The sequence below is a fragment of the Pristiophorus japonicus genome, chromosome 15 (assembly GCF_044704955.1).
Source record: "Pristiophorus japonicus isolate sPriJap1 chromosome 15, sPriJap1.hap1, whole genome shotgun sequence".
Classification (NCBI taxonomy): domain Eukaryota; kingdom Metazoa; phylum Chordata; class Chondrichthyes; family Pristiophoridae; genus Pristiophorus; species Pristiophorus japonicus.
In genome coordinates, this window is record NC_091991.1 from 21,343,427 (window position 1) to 21,361,380 (window position 17,954).

Consider the following 17,954-nt stretch of genomic DNA (forward strand, 5'->3'; position numbering starts at 1 on the left):
CAAACACTGAATTCGTGGAAAGATGGTCCCGGATTTGGGAGGCGAAAACACATTCAAATAACATAGAAACATAGAAAATAGGTGCAGGAGTAGGCCATTCGGCCCTTCGAGCCTGCACCACCATTACTTAGGGAGGGAAAGGGAGGTTGGAGATGGGGCGATAGCTAGCAAGCAAAGTGGGGTCAAGGGTTAGTTTTTTTTGAAGCAAGGGATGATGACAGCAGATTTGAAGGGGAGCGGAACAGTACCTGAGGATAGAGAGCAGTTAACAGTGTCGACTAACATGGGAGCCAAAAAAGGAAGTTGGGTGGTCAGCAGTCTAGTGGGAATAGGGTCAGGGGAGCAGGAAGAGGGTCTTATGGACAAGATGAGCTTGGAGAGATCAAGAGGGGTGATCAAAGAGAAACTAGAGAAAGATGTGAGTTTAGGGTTAGGGCAGGTGTGAGACACAGATGAAGTTTGGCCGGTGAGCTAGTTGAAGGAAGGGAACTCGCAGAGGCAGCTGATCGGATGGTCTTAATCTTTGAGACAAAGAAGTCCATGAGCTCCTCACACTTCTTGTTGGAGGTGAGTGTGGTGGAGACAGGGGAGAGGGGTTTAAGGAGACGGTTAGCAGTAGAAATAGTAGCCAGGGGTTATTTTTGCATTCCAGAATGATCCTTGAACAGTGAGCAATTTTTGTAGACAAGAGTAGGAACTGACAATATTTTGTGTTTTCAAGCCAGATCTGGCAGTGAATGGCTAAACCAGTTGTCCGCCACATCTGTTCAAGTCTGCGCCCTTTTGACTAGAAGGAGTGAAGATAAGGGCTGTCCCAGGGGAAATGGCCAGCGTGGGAGAGAGTCATCATTTTAATAGGGGCTAGGGCATCAAAAGTGGTGGTGAGGATGTGGTTGAGCAGATTGGTGGCTGCAGAAATGTCATTTTAAAAGAGGGCCAAAGATCGGATAGTTATGAGTTGATATGTGCAGTTGTAAGAGAGCTGGGAGAGTTTTTTTTCCAGGGGCGGATGCAGAAGGAAGTGGGTTTGGATTGGGGAAGAGGGAATGTGGGTCGAGAGCGATACAAGGAAATGGTCAGAGATGGCCTTATCTTTAAATGACACGGTTGGAATAACAAGGCCACGCGAGATTGCAAGGTCAAGGGGGTGGCCGTGAATATGGGTTGAGGAATTTACATGGAGGGAGAGATTAAGGGAGGACAGGAGGGTAGTGAACTCAGAGGAGGGAGAGCAGGATGAATTGAGATGGAGGTTGAAGCCACCGAGGATGAGAAGTCACTAGGTGCATAGGCTGAGGGAGGAAAGCAGTTAGGATATATCAGTGATAAAATTTTTATAATATTTGGGTGGGCAGTTGAGAACGAGAATTTTGAATGAGAGGTGAGAGGGGTGGAATAAGGCGAGATGTTCCAAAGGAGTAGGGGGACAGACCAAGGTATGATTTTCTGATGAGAGCTATACCGCCATGTACAAAAAGTTAAAGGATACATGCATTAGCTATGTGAGATTTGAGTATTGAGATCACATGCCAACAAAGCCTTACTCATATTTTTATATGCTACTCAGATTCCCAATTAGCCTCACATGGCTATTGGCCAACACAGGGAAGAAGAACAAGCACGCACAGAAAAAAAATCTCGAGATCCCAGGCTGAGTTTAATCAAAAGCTGTGCATAAAATATACAAAATATCTGTTTTTTTATGTTCAATGGATTTTTTTTTTTTTAAAAAGAAAGTTACATACCATTCTACTCTTCTGAAGAATGTTTGAATTACTATTTCAAAATAAACTTGGGACCTAAACAGAATCATTCTCAAGCACATGTTTAAATAATGTAAAAGTAAAAGAAATAGAAGGTAACCTGATGATTTTTTTCTGATTGGTGACTGTTGGAGAGTATGGGGGGAGGGAAAGGGTGGGGAGGCGAGAAATCAGGCTGATAGAATTACATTAAGCGGTTATTGGTAACTGCTCTACATTTAACTGTATGTAAAGAGTTCAGTACACCTGTCTCTGGAATCCACTTACAAGAATCATTAATTCAACAGCCTTTGATTGTTCAAATTTTGGAATATGCCATTATGTTAACAGTCACAAAAAATAACTCATTTGTAGACTTAACATTTTGAAAATTATTTCTGTGTAAAGCTCCTTGCATTTTTCTATAGCTATGACCCATGTTTTGCACAACCCTATAAAATAAGTCACAACTCAAATGCTATTTGGATTTACATATTGACATGTAATGTTGTTTTTATACCTATATCTACAACCAGCATATTTGTTGCAGCTTCTCTCCCTCAAGTCCCTCTCCACTACACCCACTTTTAGCCTGGCTGGAGTCATACCAAGCACAAAGATGGTTGTGGTTGTTGGAGGCCAATCATCACAGCCCCAGGACATCGCTGCAGGAGTTCCTCAGGGCAGTGTCCTCGGCCCAACCATCTTCAGCTGCTTCATCAATGACCTTCCCTCCATCATAAGGTCAGGAGTAAGGATGTTCGCTGATGACTGCACTGTGTTCAGTGCCATTTGCAACTCCTCAGATAATGATGCAGCAAGGCCTGGATGACATTCAGGCTTGGGCTGATAAGTGGCAAGTAACATTAACATAAGAACGTAAGAAATAGGAGCAGGAGTAGGCTATACAGCCCCTCGAGCCTGCTCCGCCATTTAATAAGATCATGGCTGATCCGATCATGGACTCAGGTCCACTTCCCTGCCCACTCCCCATAACTCCTTATTTCCTGATCGGTTAAGAAACTGTATCTCTGTCTTAAATTTATTCAATGATTCAGCTTCCACAGCTCTCAAAGACAGCAAATTCCACAGATTTACAACCCTCAGAGAAGAAATTCCTCCTCATCTCAGTTTTAAATGGGCGGCCCCTTATTCTAAGATTATGCCCCCTAGTTCTAGTCTCCCCCAACAGTGGAAACATCCTCTCTGCATCCACCTCGTCAAGCCCCCTCATAATCTTATACGTTTCGATAAGATCACCTCTCATTCTTCTGAATTCCAATGAGTAGAGGCCCAACCTACTCAACCTTTCCTCATAAGACAACCCCCTCATCTCCAGAATCAACCTGGTGAACCTTCTCTGAACTGCCTCCAAAGCAAATATATCCTTTCTTAAATATGGAAACCAAAACTGCACGCAGTATTCCAGGTGTGGCCTCATCAATACCTTGTATAACTGTAGCAAGACTTCCCTGCTTTTATACTCCAGCCCCTTTGCAATAAAGGCCAAGATTTCATCGGCCTTCCTGATCACTTGCTGTACCTGAATACTAACCTGTTGTGTTTCATGCACAAGTACCCCCAGGTCCCGCTGTACTGCAGCACTTTGTAATTTTTCTCCATTTAAATAATAACTTGCACTTCGATTTTTTCTGCCAAAGTGCATAACTTCACACTTTCTAACATTAAATTTCATCTGCCAAATTTTTGCCCACTCACTTAGCCTGTCTATGTCCTTTTGCAGGTTTTTTGTGTCCTCCTCACACATTGCTTTTCCCCCCCATCTTTTATCATCAGCAAACTTGGCTACGTTACACTCGGTCCCTTCATCCAAGTCGTTGATATAGATTGTAAATAGTTGAGGTCCCAGCACTGATCCCTGCGGCACCCCACTAGTTACTGATTGCCAACCCGAGAATGAACCATTTATCCCATTCTGTTGACTGTTAGCTAGCCAATTCTCTATCCATGCTAATATATTACCCCCAACCCCAAGAACTTTTATCTTGTGCAGTAACCTTATGTGGCACCTTGTCAAATGCCTTCTGGAAGTCCAAATACACATCCATTGGTTCCCTTTTATCCACCCTGTTCTTTACATCTTCAAAGAATTCCAGCAAATTTGTCAAACATGACTTCCCTTCATAAATCCATGCTGACTCTGACTGACTGAATTATGCTTTTCCAAATGTCCAGCTACTATTTCTTTAATAATGGACTCCAGCATTTTCCCAACCACAGAAGTTAGGCTAACTGGTCCATAGTTTGCTGCTTTTGATCTGCCTCCTTTTTAAAAAAAAATAGGGTCGTTACATTTGCAGTTTTTCAATCTGCTGGGACCACCCCAGAATCCAGGGAATCTTGGCAAATTACAACCAATGCATCTACTATCGCCGCGCCACACAAGTACCAGGCAATGACTATCTCCAACAAGTTGAGTATAACCATCTCCCATTGACAATCAACGGCATTACCATTGCCAAATATCCCATCAACATCCTGGGAGTCACCATTGACCAGAAACTTAACTGGACCAGCCACATAAATACTGTGGCAACAAGAGCAGGTCAGATGTTGGGTATTCTGTGGAGAGTGTCTCATCTCCCGACTCCCCAAAGTGTTTCCACTAACTACAAGGCACAAGTCAGGAGTGTGATGGAATACTCTACATTTGCCTGGATGAATGCAGCTCCAACAACACTCAAGAAGCTCAACATCATCCAGGACAAAGTAGACCGCTGGATTGGCACCCCAGTTACCACCTTAAACACTCCCTTCATCCCTGGCACACCGTGGCTGCAGTATGTACCATCTATGAGATGCACTGCAGCAACTCGCCAAGGCTTCTTCGGCAGTACCTCCCAAACCCACGACCTATACCACCTAGAAAGACGAGGGCAGCAGGCGCATGGGAACACCACCATCTCCACGTTCCCCTCCAAGTCACATACTATCCTGACTTGGAAGTATATCGCCATTCCTTCATCGTCGCTGGGTCAAAATTCTGGAACTCCCTCCCCAACAGCACAGTGGGAGCATCTTCACCACACGGACTGCAGTGGTTCAAGAAGGCGGCTCACCACCACCTTCTCAAGGGCAATTAGGGATGGGCAATAAATGCTGGCCTTGCCAGCGATGCCCACATCCCCATGAACAAATACAAAAAATCCAACTGGCCACAAGAATCACGTGAAAACTGAATGAGACTGATTCATGGGTAGTTCTGTTGAGTATGGAAACCGAAATTTGAATGGAGCTGACTTCATGCAGACTTTGACCTAAAAACACACAGGCTCCAAATGCTGACTGTCCAGATAAAACACATATGGTTAGCATGTACATTATGCATGAGAGGCTAACGGAGCAACATAGTACAGCAAATAGCAGATAGGATACAGTATCTTATCCATTCTGTTCCGAAAATACTTTGAAATGATATTTTGTAAGCAAAATAATCATAGCTGGTCACTCAGCTCTATTGGTTCAATCGTCTGTGAATATTGTGTTAGTTAAGTGTGAACTTTGTACTGTGGTCTCTTTATCTCCAGGTTAATCATAGATTAAATATTAAATCAACAATATGTCTTCTCTAAGTAAAATCAAAACTGAAAATATTGAAAATCTAAAAATAAAGATGTAAAATACCAGATACGTAGCAGATTCGTTAGCATGTTGGTATTTTGAATCAAGACATTAGGCCAATTTCCTGATATGCCTGGCTGACACTGGAGGCTCCCTGCCAAAAATCTGAACCGAGAAAGCTGATCCTTTTTTCTGTGAACCAGTTTCGACAAATTGTATCTTTGTTGTTAGCTGTCTTAAGAAAACATTGATAATGAACTCAGGGTTTTTTTATAAAAAGCAACCGGTTTCACTTTGTGCCAGCACCTAAACTTTCCTGCTAATTGCAGATAATTTTGATACAGATTAACTGAGTTATTTTTACAGGTTTATTGCAAGAAATGTGAAGGATTGCAATTTGGTTTCACTGAAATGAAAACTTTATTTTCAGAATAAACCATCATGTTTCATCCTACCAGCTGCTTTTGGATGTTACAAGATTTCTGCTGTTGACCAGCCCTTTAACAGTAGCAACAGTTTCTTAAATGACATAATTGCAACATAGATAGGGAATAGATAGGCGTTTCTACGGCCGCAACCGAGACTCCAGGATGGTATGTTGCCTCCCTGGTGCAAGGGTCAAGGATGTCTTTCGGAGCGGGTGCAGGACATTCTAAAAAGGGAGGGAGAACAGCCAGTTGTCGTGGTGCACATTGGTACCAATGACATAGGTAAAAAAAGGGATGAGGTCCTACGAAATGAATTTAAGGAGCTAGGAGCTAAATTAAAAAGTAGGACCTCAAAAGTAGTAATCTCGGGATTGCTACCAGTGCCACGTGCTAGTCAGAATAGGAAGCGCAGGATAGCTCAGATGAATACGTGGCTTGAGCAATGGTGCAGCAGGGAGGGATTCAAATTCCTGGGGCAGTGAAACCGGTTCTGGGGGAGGTGGGACCAGTACAATCCGGACGGTCTGCACCTGGGCAGAATCGGAACCAATGTCCTCGGGGGAGTGTTTGCTAGTGCTGTTGGGGAGGAGTTAAACTAATATGGCAGGGGGATGGGAACCAATGCAGGGAGATAGAGGGAAACAAAAAGGAGGCAAAAGCAAAAGACAGAAAGGAGATGAGGGCAGAGAAACCCAAGGCAAAGAACAAAAAGGACCATTGTACAGCAAAATTCTAAAAGGACAGAGGGTGTTAAAAAAACAAGCCTAAAGGCTTTGTGTCTTAATGCAAGGAGTATCCGCAATAAGGTGGATGAATTAACTGTGCAAATAGATGTTAACAAATATGATGTGATTGGGATTACGGAGACATGGCTCCAGGATGATCAGGGCTGGGAACTCAACATCCAGGGGTATTCAACATTCAGGAAGGATAGAATAAAAGGAAAAGGAGGTGGGGTAGCATTGCTGGTTAAGGAGGAGATTAAGGCAATAGTTAGGAAGGACATTAGCTTGGATGATGTGGAATCTATATGGGTAGAGCTACAGAACACCAAAGGGCAAAAAACGTTAGTGGGAGTTGTGTACAGACCTCCAAACAGTAGTAGTGATGTTCGGGAGGGCATCAAACAGGAAATTAGGGGTGCATGCAATAAAGGTGCAGCAGTTATAATGGGTGACTTTAATATGCACATAGATTGGGCTAACCAAACTGGAAGCAATACGGTGGAGGAGGATTTCCTGGAGTGCATAAGGGATGGTTTTTTAGACCAATATGTCGAGGAACCAACTAGGGGGGAGGCCATCTTAGACTGGGTGTTATGTAAAGAGAAAGGATTAATTAGCAATCTCGTTGTGCGAGGCCCCTTGGGGAAGAGTGACCATAATATGGTGGAATTCTGCATTAGGATGGAGAATGAAACAGTTAATTCAGAGACCATGGTCCAGAACTTAAAGAAGGCTAACTTTGAAGGTATGAGGCGTGAATTGGCTGGGATGGATTGGCGAATGATACTTAAGGGGTTGACTGTGGATGGGCAATGGCAGACATTTAGAGACTGCATGGATGAACTACAACAATTGTACATTCCTGTCTGGCATAAAAATAAAAAAGGGAAGGTGGCTCAACCGTGGCTATCAAGGGAAATCAGTGATAGTATTAAAGCCAAGGAAGTGGCATACAAATTGGCCAGAAATAGCAGCGAACCTGGGGACTGGGATAAATTTAGAACTCAGCAGAGGAGGACAAAGGGTTTGATTAGGGCAGGGAAAATGGAGTATGAGAAGAAGCTTGCAGGGAACATTAAGACGGATTGCAAAACTTTCTATAAATATGTAAAGAGAAAAAGGTTAGTAAAGACAAACGTAAGTCCCCTGCAGTCAGAATCAGGGGAAGTCATAACGGGGAACAAAGAAATGGCGGACCAATTGAACAAGTACTTTGGTTCGGTATTCACGAAGGAGGACACAAACAACCTTCCGGTTATAAAAGGGATCGGGGGGTCTAGTAAGGAGGAGGAACTGAGGAAAATCCATTAGCCGGGAAATTGTGTTGGGGAAATTGATGGGATTGAAGGCCGATAAATCCCCAGGGCCTGATGGACTGCATCCCAGAGTACTTAAGGAGGTGGCCTTGGAAATAGCTGATGCATTGACAGTCATTTTCCAACATTCCATTGACTCTGGATCAGTTCCTATAGAGTGGAGGGTAGCCAATGTAACCCCACTTTTTAAAAAAGGAGGGAGAGAGAAAACAGGGAATTATAGACCGGTCAGCCTGACATCGGTAGTGGGTAAAATGATGGAATCAATTATTAAGGATGTCATAGCAGTGCATTTGGAAAGAGGTGACATGATAGGTCCAAGTCAGCATGGATTTGTGAAAGGGAAATCATGCTTGACAAATCTTCTGGAATTTTTTGAGGATGTTTCCAGTAGAGTGGACAAGGGAGAACCAGTTGATGTGGTATATTTGGACTTTCAGAAGGCGTTCGACAAGGTCCCACACAAGAGATTGATGTGCAAAGTTAGAGCACATGGGATTGGGGGTAGTGTGCTGACATGGATTGAGAACTGGTTGTCAGACAGGAAGCAAAGAGTAGGAGTAAATGGGTACTTTTCAGAATGGCAGGCAGTGACTAGTGGGGTACCGCAAGGTTCTGTGCTGGGGCCCCAGCTGTTTACACTGTACATTAATGATTTAGATGAGGGGATTAAATGTAGTATCTCCAAATTTGCGGATGACACTAAGTTGGGTGGCAGTGTGAGCTGCGAGGAGGATGCTGTGAGGCTGCAGAGCGACTTGGATAGGTTAGGTGAGTGGGCAAATGCATGGCAGATGAAGTATAATGTGGATAAATGTGAGGTTATCCACTTTGGTGGTAAAAACAGAGAGACAGACTATTATCTGAATGGTGACAGATTAGGAAAAGGGGAGGTGCAAAGAGACCTGGGTGCCGTGGTACATCAGTCATTGAAGGTTGGCATGCAGGTGCAGCAGGCGGTTAAGAAAGCAAATGGCATGTTGGCCTTCATAGTAAGGGGATTTGAGTACAGGGGCAGGGATGTGTTGCTACAGTTGTACAGGGCATTGGTGAGGCCACACCTGGAGTATTGTGTACAGTTTTGGTCTCCTAACTTGAGGAAGGACATTCTTGCTATTGAGGGAGTGCAGCGAAGGTTCACCAAACTGATTCCCGGGATGGCGGGACTGACCTATCAAGAAATACTGGATCAACTGGGCTTGTATTCACTGGAGTTCAGAAGAATGAGAGGGGACCTCATAGAAACATTTAAAATTCTGACGGGGTTAGACAGGTTAGATGCAGGAAGAATGTTCCCAATGTTGGGGAAGTCCAGAACCAGAGGTCACAGTCTAAGGATAAGGGGTAAGCCATTTAGGACCGAGATGCGGAGGAACTTCTTCACCCAGAGAGTGGTGAACCTGTGGAATTCTCTACCACAGAAAGTTGTTGAGGCCAATTCACTAAATATATTCAAAAAGGAGTTAGATGAGGTCCTTACTACTCGGGGGATCAAGGGGTATGGCGAGAAAGCAGGAATGGGGTACTGAAGTTGAATGTTCAGCCATGAACTCATTGAATGGCGGTGCAGGCTAGAAGGGCCGAATGGCCTACTCCTGCACCTATTTTCTATGTTTCTATGACCATAGATCCACAATTCCTGATGCCTGCATGATCCCAAGATTTTGCAATTCATCTCACAAATTCCAAAGAGATTGGCATTATGGTTTACCAAATAAAGATATGGTGACTGGCTAAACCAACGGTCAAAAGATGAATACAATTTGTGAGCACATTCCTCAAAGCAGTTAAAACTATAACATGTCAAAAGGCTGTTGATTGTAGGTTAGTAGTTTGCTACCCTTATACATCAGCAGATAAGCAGTCTCTCATCGCTCCTTACAAAAGCGAGAGGCCTAAATTGACTCGACACAAGGAGGAAATTCCTTCACTCTAAAGGCGGCAAGATCAGCTAGAAATCCCATTTTGTTCCCATTGTAGAAGCATTCGGCTATTATACCATATAGATTTATGGTAAACCCAGTCCTTGACAGTCAAGGTCTGTCCAAAAATGTTGAACTCTCAGCATTTCTAGGCTGCGATTCCTGGGATTTTGGAGTCATTAAAATTTCCAGACCCCCTTACACAAAAGTAGATAGTAACACAAAGTAAAGTATTCACCTCAACAGCACTATTGTCCAACTAAGACAATGGGCAAGCAACTTGCTCTCAGCCTCGACCTTATGTCAATCACTGTGCATTGCACGAGAATCAGGATGGCCTGCTCTCTGATTTTCTCACCATCAAGAAAGCATCTCACATCCGGTCAATACCTCCAGCAGTGGCAGTTGAAATCAGGAACTTGCTGTGGGAAACGGCAGAGGAAAATCCTTATCATATAACTCGGGTTCCCAGATCAACAGGGATTCATGTTTTGGACAGGTGCTCTATGCCAGCTAACAACAGCAGTAATTAAGGAAAAATATTCTCTTAAGACCAACCCAAATCAGAGAGGCAGACATGCCTGTGAAACTAGTAGGGCCAGAACTTTGGCTGAGAACATAAATATTTCTGTTATAGAAATGTCATAATACAAGCTAACTGCAAATAAAAAATTAATTAGGAAGCACCTCATCATTAGCAAAATGCAACAAGATGCCACACACGTTTTGTCTACATCTTTCTTTTGTACAGCAAGATTACATAGAAAAATATCTAAACCTAAATGCACCCAAGAAATTTTAGATAAGGGATACATCAGGATCGAAGAGACTTGTACCACTCTAGGACAGGGTGTGCTCCACCACTGCTCCTTTGGCTGATGAGTAACTATGAAAGGACGTGTAAAAGGATCTCAAAACAAATACCTTTGGACTTAAGGCAGAGATATCCAAGTTTTTGTATATTTATGGGCCATATAGGCATGCACCACAAAACCTTAAGGGTTACATATAAAGATAGAATCCATGTTCCCCATTAATTTGCTATATCTCAGGTTGCCGACACAGATCTTAGTGTTTTTGATTTAGGACCAATGAGGCAGCAACACTAAGAACAGCCCTTTCCAACCTTCAAAGCCACAAAATTCTAAAGTACTGAAAAATAACTATTATTTCAAATAGGACTAAATTGCGTGGGTTTGCAGGCTGGATTTGGCACATGTAACACAGTTTAGACACCCCTGATTTTGGTTCTAGAAATATATGATTATGATGCACTGGTGAAAGAGTTTGGTACAAATTGTAGGAAGCCATCAAGTTTTAAAATTGCAGTCTTTTAAAAGTTGTACCAAATTACAAGTTAATATCACATTAAGTATTTAAATAATAATGTGTTATTTTAGAATCAATGACTCAAATGAGATTAGGTTACACAAATTTCTACAGAATTCCTAATTTATCATTCCATGATATTTGGTGATGACATAATTTTTCTATTTTTGCAAAAAATAACATTTGCATAAAAGAATGTGTAATAGTTCCAAAAAATTATGCATTTGATAAGATTACACAAACTGGAAATATCATACATTTTTCTGTGTCAAATAAACATTACAAGATATCTGTATGGGAGCCAACTGGACTCTCGCATCTTTTAGGAAGCAATGTGGATTCTTACCAATGGGAACCTTTTCCCAGGAGGTTATCAGCCTTGGTTGGCTCTTGCTGGCGACACTTCCTATCTCTGATGCCCAGGTATCCCCTGAATTGCAAGCCAGAGCTCCCAGGAGAGACAGACACATCCAAGAGGCAGTGTACTGTTTTGAAAAATCAATTGCAATTTCTCCTGGCCCATTTTCAATCATATAAAGTAAGGCAATCTCTGTAGGAACACCTCCATTGCAGAATACCTGTATCCAGTTCCTCTGGCCACCTGTAAAAGAAATATTGCCATAAACGTAGATAAATCATAGATGAATTAGGTAGAAAGTAATTGGATGAAAATGCTCATCCAAATAGCTACTAACATGTGAAGGCATTGAATCTTGTTCAGAAATAACATTCAGATTTATTTGCAGCCAAAATTATTATTAAGTGCAGTGTGACACTCTTAAACTTCCAAGACTGGATTTAATTAGGTAGATTTAGACTGCTGTAACGACAGCCACACTTCACATTCATAATTTTTCTCTTCAAAATTAGATGAAATTCTACAAAGACTTAAATCTAAAGTGTGAGTTTTCTTCCATTTCATTGGTCCACTCACTTCCCCTCCCCCAACTTAGTATTCATTCAACTCAATTGTGCTGCTCAAAAAATGGTAAGTAATAACAGTAATTAAAATAAACGGTTAATCACTAGAAACTCAAAACACCTTTTTTTCCCCCCTCAGAGTCTCCCAGGCCACATACATAGGCAATTCCTCAGCTGAGCTGATGGGCTTTTCCAAAGCTTCCACCAACTGACAGCCAAATAATACCTCAATATATTGAATGTTGTAGTTCCAGGTCAGCTACAGTCACAATGGGGTCAGTTTAACCTCACCTAGCTGGTGGGAAACTGATTGGATCAGGTTGGCTGCCCAATTTACACCCAGTCAAACTTTGCTTACCATTGAAGACCAGTTGTGGCGTATTCCTGCTCACCTAGCTCTTCAGCCAGCCTCCAACTCTGCTGCAAATACTATTAACTGCATTCCCAAACCAGAATCTACTGCAAATGCTATGGTAGACCATTGCATTCCTCTCCATTGCCAATCTACCATTCTCCAACTCTCAGTCAGCATTCAATGGCCAACTAGAGACTCGAGGTCAAAATCAGTCAGTGCTACCCTATCCATACCATTCACCGTCTCACACTTTGAGCAGCTCGCGTTGGAGGCTGCAGTGGCATGCGACAGCTCTTTTTATAGCCCCGACCTAAGGTGGTGTTCTCTAGCAGGTCGGGGTGGCCCACGAGATGATGTCATCAGGACCCAGGTCATCGTTTGGAGCATGGGTAGGAGCATCGGTTGGGCCCTGGAAAAGCAGAGGAGCGGGAAGGTCGTGGCGGACTTGCGATGAGTGATCGGGGCGGAGGAGTGATGAGGGATCATGGCTGAGGTTTGGTGGGTGATCGTAATGGAGGTTTGGCGAATATTTGGTGCGGAAGTGCAGTGGGAAATCGTGGCGGAGGTGCGGCGAGTGTTTTTGTGGCGGAGGAGCTGCGAGAGATCATGGCGGAGGGCGGCGAATGAGGGTACGGGGTCCAAAAGAGCCGAGGGCCCAGGGGCAGCACGGGCCAGTCCACACTGCGCACTAGGTCCGTGCAGCAGAGTAGGTCTCCAGTCGTCCTGGTTAACCCTTGCCATCGAGCCCGTGTGATGGCTGATGTGCAACGATCACCACAGGTTAAAAAAATCCACGCACAGGCAATTGGAGTTCAGGACTGGAACATCGGGTCCTTCATTTAAACAGCTCTGAACTCATGTGGAAGCAAGTCATCCTCGTTCGAGGGACCGCCTTTGACTGACTGATACCATTCAATTCATCTGTTTGAAATTAGCATACTCTGACATGGGAAACATTTGATCTGTGCTGCTCTTTAGTGGAGTTTTCAATTTTTGGTTCTCTCTCTCTGTAATTTGTGAGGGTTGAAAGAGCTCAAAGAATTGGCTGTTGACAGAAATGGAAATTGGCGTGGTGAATGAAAAGAAACTGCTTCTTTACTCATTCCTCCAAACATAAGCATCAAAATCAGTCCTCCTGCTTGAAATAACAGGACTGAGTCATTGTGTGTGATTTAATGACACAAACCAAATGTGTGCCATTCTGATGAGGCACTTGTGTAATCAATACTGATGTCAATCAATTAGGAAGAACCAATAACACTGGCAGAAACATTAAAATCATTAGTTCTCTGACTCCTGTGACCAGTTCGAAGCATCGTCAGCCTCAAGTGTGATGTAATCAGTATGCAGTACGGTTATATAAATGTCCTGAGAATCAAGATTTCTTCATCTTCACGGACTAAGTTTTTTTAATATATAAAAACTAAATTAAATTTTAAGCCAGTAAAGGTATGAAAGTTGAAGACGTATCTGAGAATGTAGTTGTCTGCAACAACTTATAGTAATACAATGCTTTTAAAAGTAGTAAAATGTTCCAGGGTAAAGCAGAGGTGAAGAACAGACACAGGAAGAGTTTGGGGAGGTGACCAAAAACCGAGTTCAAGAGATCGGTCTTGAGGCTTCTGAAGGCGACACCAGAGGTAGCAAGCTGGACTGGTTTAGGGAAAGAGTTAGAACGTGGGGCCAAGACAGCTGAAGGCCGAACCGCTGAAGGTGAAGCAGAGGGAGGGGTGGGATAGAAGGGAGGCCAGATAAAAACTGTCACACATTTCACTTTTACTATGCTGCATTTCAGTGAATTGACTTCAGAAGTCAAGCAAATGGTACAGCAAGTGACCATTTGGGTTATAATTATGGTAAAATGTTTAATCAATGAAAATATTTAAAGAGTTTACAGATAAAGTAATTGTAATATATACAGATAGAAAGTGCTTTCAGGTTTTCTATTTATTTGCATTAGAGTAATCAACATAAGTGATTTCGGTTTTGTGCAGAAAAGGATCTGGATAGGCAGCATTACCTTCCTTATATTCTGCATCCAAGCGCTTTTTCACTTCTGCCTTCCATTTTGTAAGTTTAGATGAGCTAACAAAAAAAGTTAGCAATGCAGAGAAGAAACTGAAGTTGGCAATTGTAAGGATGAATCCAACAATTAACGCTACAACAAAATTTGTAAAAAAAAATAGTATTATTGTCATGCAAAAAAACAGATTTCCCTGAAGAATTCTGCACTAAAAATAGAGAAGTCAGATATTGATATACACATAAATACCAAGGATTATGGCTAAAAGAGATAAACTTGGCAAATAAGAGCCCTGTTGGAGAACTACTAACACATTATACTGCTGGAAACAAAAATTGCTCTTCTGAAAATGTCAGTTTCAATTTTCTAAATCACAAGCGATAGCAACAATTTGGACATTCCACAAATCATCTGAATTGCTTATGACTGTTCAACAACTTTCCTCCACATTCCTTCAGAGTTGTCTTTCATGTACATTATGAAGTTGGAGTTTATGAAAAAGATGCAATACAGGTTCACTAGGGCTGAGGGGACATAGTTATGATGAGTAACTTGAAAACCTTCACTGAAACAGAGAAGGTTAAGTGGAGATTCGCTAGAAGTGTTAAAAATTCTGACGGGGTTTGAGAGGGTAAATAATGAAAATGTATTTCCACTGGTTGCTGAACTGCAAGTCATAAATTTAGGATTAATATTGAAGAACAGAAAGGGTATTGGAAGACTTTTTTTCTCCACGCAAAAGTCCGATAGGTTATTAAAAAAGATGGAATCCCTTGCCACAAGAGTCTATTGAAACTGAGCGAAGCACACACAAGAACATAAGAAATAAGAACACGAGTAGCCCATTCGGCCCCTCAAGCCTGCTCCGTCATTCAATAAGATCATGGCTGATCTGATCTTGGCCTCAATTCCACTCTGCCTATTCCCCATAACCTTTGGCTCCCCTGTAGTTCAAAAATCTGTCTATCTCTGCCTTGAATATATTCAATGACCCAGCATTCACAGATGTCTGGGGTTGAGATTTCCAAAGATTCACGACCCTCAGAGAAGAAATTCCTCATCTCCATCTTAAATGGGCGACCCCTTATTCTGAAACTATGCCCCCCCCAGATTCCCCAAGAGGGGAACATCCTCTCAACATCTATCCTGTCAAGCCCCCTCAGAATATTATATGTTTCAATAAGATCACCTCTCATTCTTCGAAACTCCAATGAGTATATAGGCCCAACCAGCTCAACCTCTCCTCACAAGACAACCCCTTCAACTCAGGAATCAATCCAGTGAACCTTCTCTGAACTGCTTCCAATGCAAGTATATCCCTCCTTAAATAAGGAGACCAAAACTGTACACAGTACTCTTGGTGTGGTCTCACCAACACCCTGTGTAGTTGTAGTAAGACGTCCTTACTTTTACACTCCATCCCCTTGCAATAAAGGCCAACATTCAATTTGCCTTCCTAATTACTCTTGCTGTACCTGCATGCTAACTTTGTGTTTCATGTACAAGGACACCCAGATACATCTGTACCGCAGCATTCTGTAGTCTCTCTCCATTTAAATAATATTTTGCTTTTCTATTCTTCCTAGCAAAGTGGATAACCTCACATTTTCCCCCATTATACACCATCTGCCAAACTTTTGCCCGCTCACTTAACCTATCTATATCCCTTTGCAGACTCTTTAGGCTGAAATTGCCTTCCGCCCGAAATGGGGCGCATGCACCCCGTCACAAGCTTTAACTGATTAAACCAAGCTTAAGAAGTTAAAACATAAATGGAATGTAACTTGCGGCATCAAAATAAATTTATGAAAAAGACTTTTGTTTTATACTAATCGAGAAGAACATGTACTGTATCCGTTTCTAGAAATCAAGGGTTGGATTATACGGCATTCATTGGAATGCAGTCAATGTGGTATAGTGTGAGCTTTAGTATATTGCATTGTCTTCATTTACAGTTACATTTATATTCATGTGCACCCAAAACCATTTTAAAATGGGTGTAAAGTGATGGTATAAAATGAAGGTTAAGACGTAGGTACAATTTCACTCCTAAATGCATTTGTCACTGTAATGTATTTGCTTCATGGGTTCTTTGTTTAAGAATTCATAGCAACACATGGCTATTAAGAACTATTTGGTTTATTAACAAAGGTTTAACAATCACACACATTAACAGTTCATCCACTAGGCTTACAACCGCATACCTCATTGTGGAGTCTGTGAACCGACTTAAAAACCAATTGCACGGGACTGCCAAGTCCACAATAGATAAAGGGAGGACTCCCACATTAAAGGCCCTCCATTGGGGACCCTGCCTCCTCCAGCCAGTAAGATGGTGCAGCATTGAGGGTCCGGACGGCAGACGAGGATGGCAAAATGGAGGATGTGCAAGAGCAGCCCATACAGGAAACCCCTCCACGCAGAACTGAAAGGGAAGGGGATTTCCCGGAGGCGGCTAAAGTTGTTAAAGGTATATTAAAATAGCTCTACAACTATTTTTATACCTTTAAGCCAAGTGCCTCCTTCTTTAAGAGCACAAAAATCCACAAATTAACTAATAAACATTAAAGGGAAGCTTGACAAATCAAATTAAATTAAAATCAAACTCTGCAAACCTGTGGAGCGTACTCACAGGTGCATACATTACAGTCACCAAGAACTGTATTTATGGGATTGGTTAATAAGCCACATTATAGCCTTTAGTTGAAAAGAGAAATTGTTATTTGCAAAGCCCTAAAGCAAAGTTATATTTAAAAATGAAACTAAATACTTGCACTTACAAATATCGAATTAACACTTTAGAAATATTCTGGATATCTTTCAAAGATTCTGCAGTGGTTCTGAACAAAAATTCATAAATATTACAATCTATCCATTTTCTACAAACTTAATTACACCCTCACCCATGCTATCCTCCTTACTCAAACAGAAGACAGATATTTCAGAGGATGATACAAGTGGTAATGTAGTAGCAAAGGTACAAAGTTGATTGATTTGACAGGAAATAAAGGGTCAAGGTTAATGGACATTGCTCAGATTGAAAGAGGGTTGTAAATGGTGCAGTGGGTACATTTCAATTCTCAATACAAATGGATGATTTGTACTCAGTCAAAGAGAGTATAATATTGAAATTTTATGATGACATGAAAGTAGAGAGTTTAACAAACAGGAGAACTGTTGGATATAGACAAGTTAGTCGAATAAACAGACAAGTGTCACAGAATCATACAGCCCAGTGTCTGTGCCAGCTCTTCGAAACAGCTATCCAATTAGTCCCACTCCCCTGCTCTTTCCCCGTAGCCCTGCAAATGTCTCCTTTTAAATATAATTTAATATGGAGAATGTGAGGCAATACATTGGAATAAGGAATAGAAATATAAATTCAATGGAAATATGTTGAAGCTTCCCCTAACAAAGCTATGATAGACACAATGGGCTGAAAGGCCTCCTTCTATTGTGTGAACTTCTATGATTCTGTGGATAGGGTCAGTGTCACTCTGCCAAACACAGTGGAAGAGTAAGAATATCCAAATGTGAGTTTGAGAGAGAGAGAAACTTGCATTTATATAGCACCTTTCATGATCACCGGACATCCCAAAGCACTTTAAAGC

General features: G+C 42.0%; 1 protein-coding gene across 1 annotated transcript in view; it reads right to left on the bottom strand.

The window, feature by feature from the left end:
• The window catches only part of tmem19 (transmembrane protein 19), a 43,149-nt gene that overhangs the window by 21,588 nt on the left and 3,607 nt on the right, over positions 1–17,954 (bottom strand). The window contains exons 4-5 of the mRNA XM_070900202.1: positions 14,341–14,478; positions 11,391–11,645 (exon numbers count right to left, since the gene is read on the bottom strand). Coding sequence (XP_070756303.1) covers positions 11,391–11,645; positions 14,341–14,478 — 393 coding nt within the window. The remainder of the gene's footprint in view (positions 1–11,390; positions 11,646–14,340; positions 14,479–17,954) is intronic.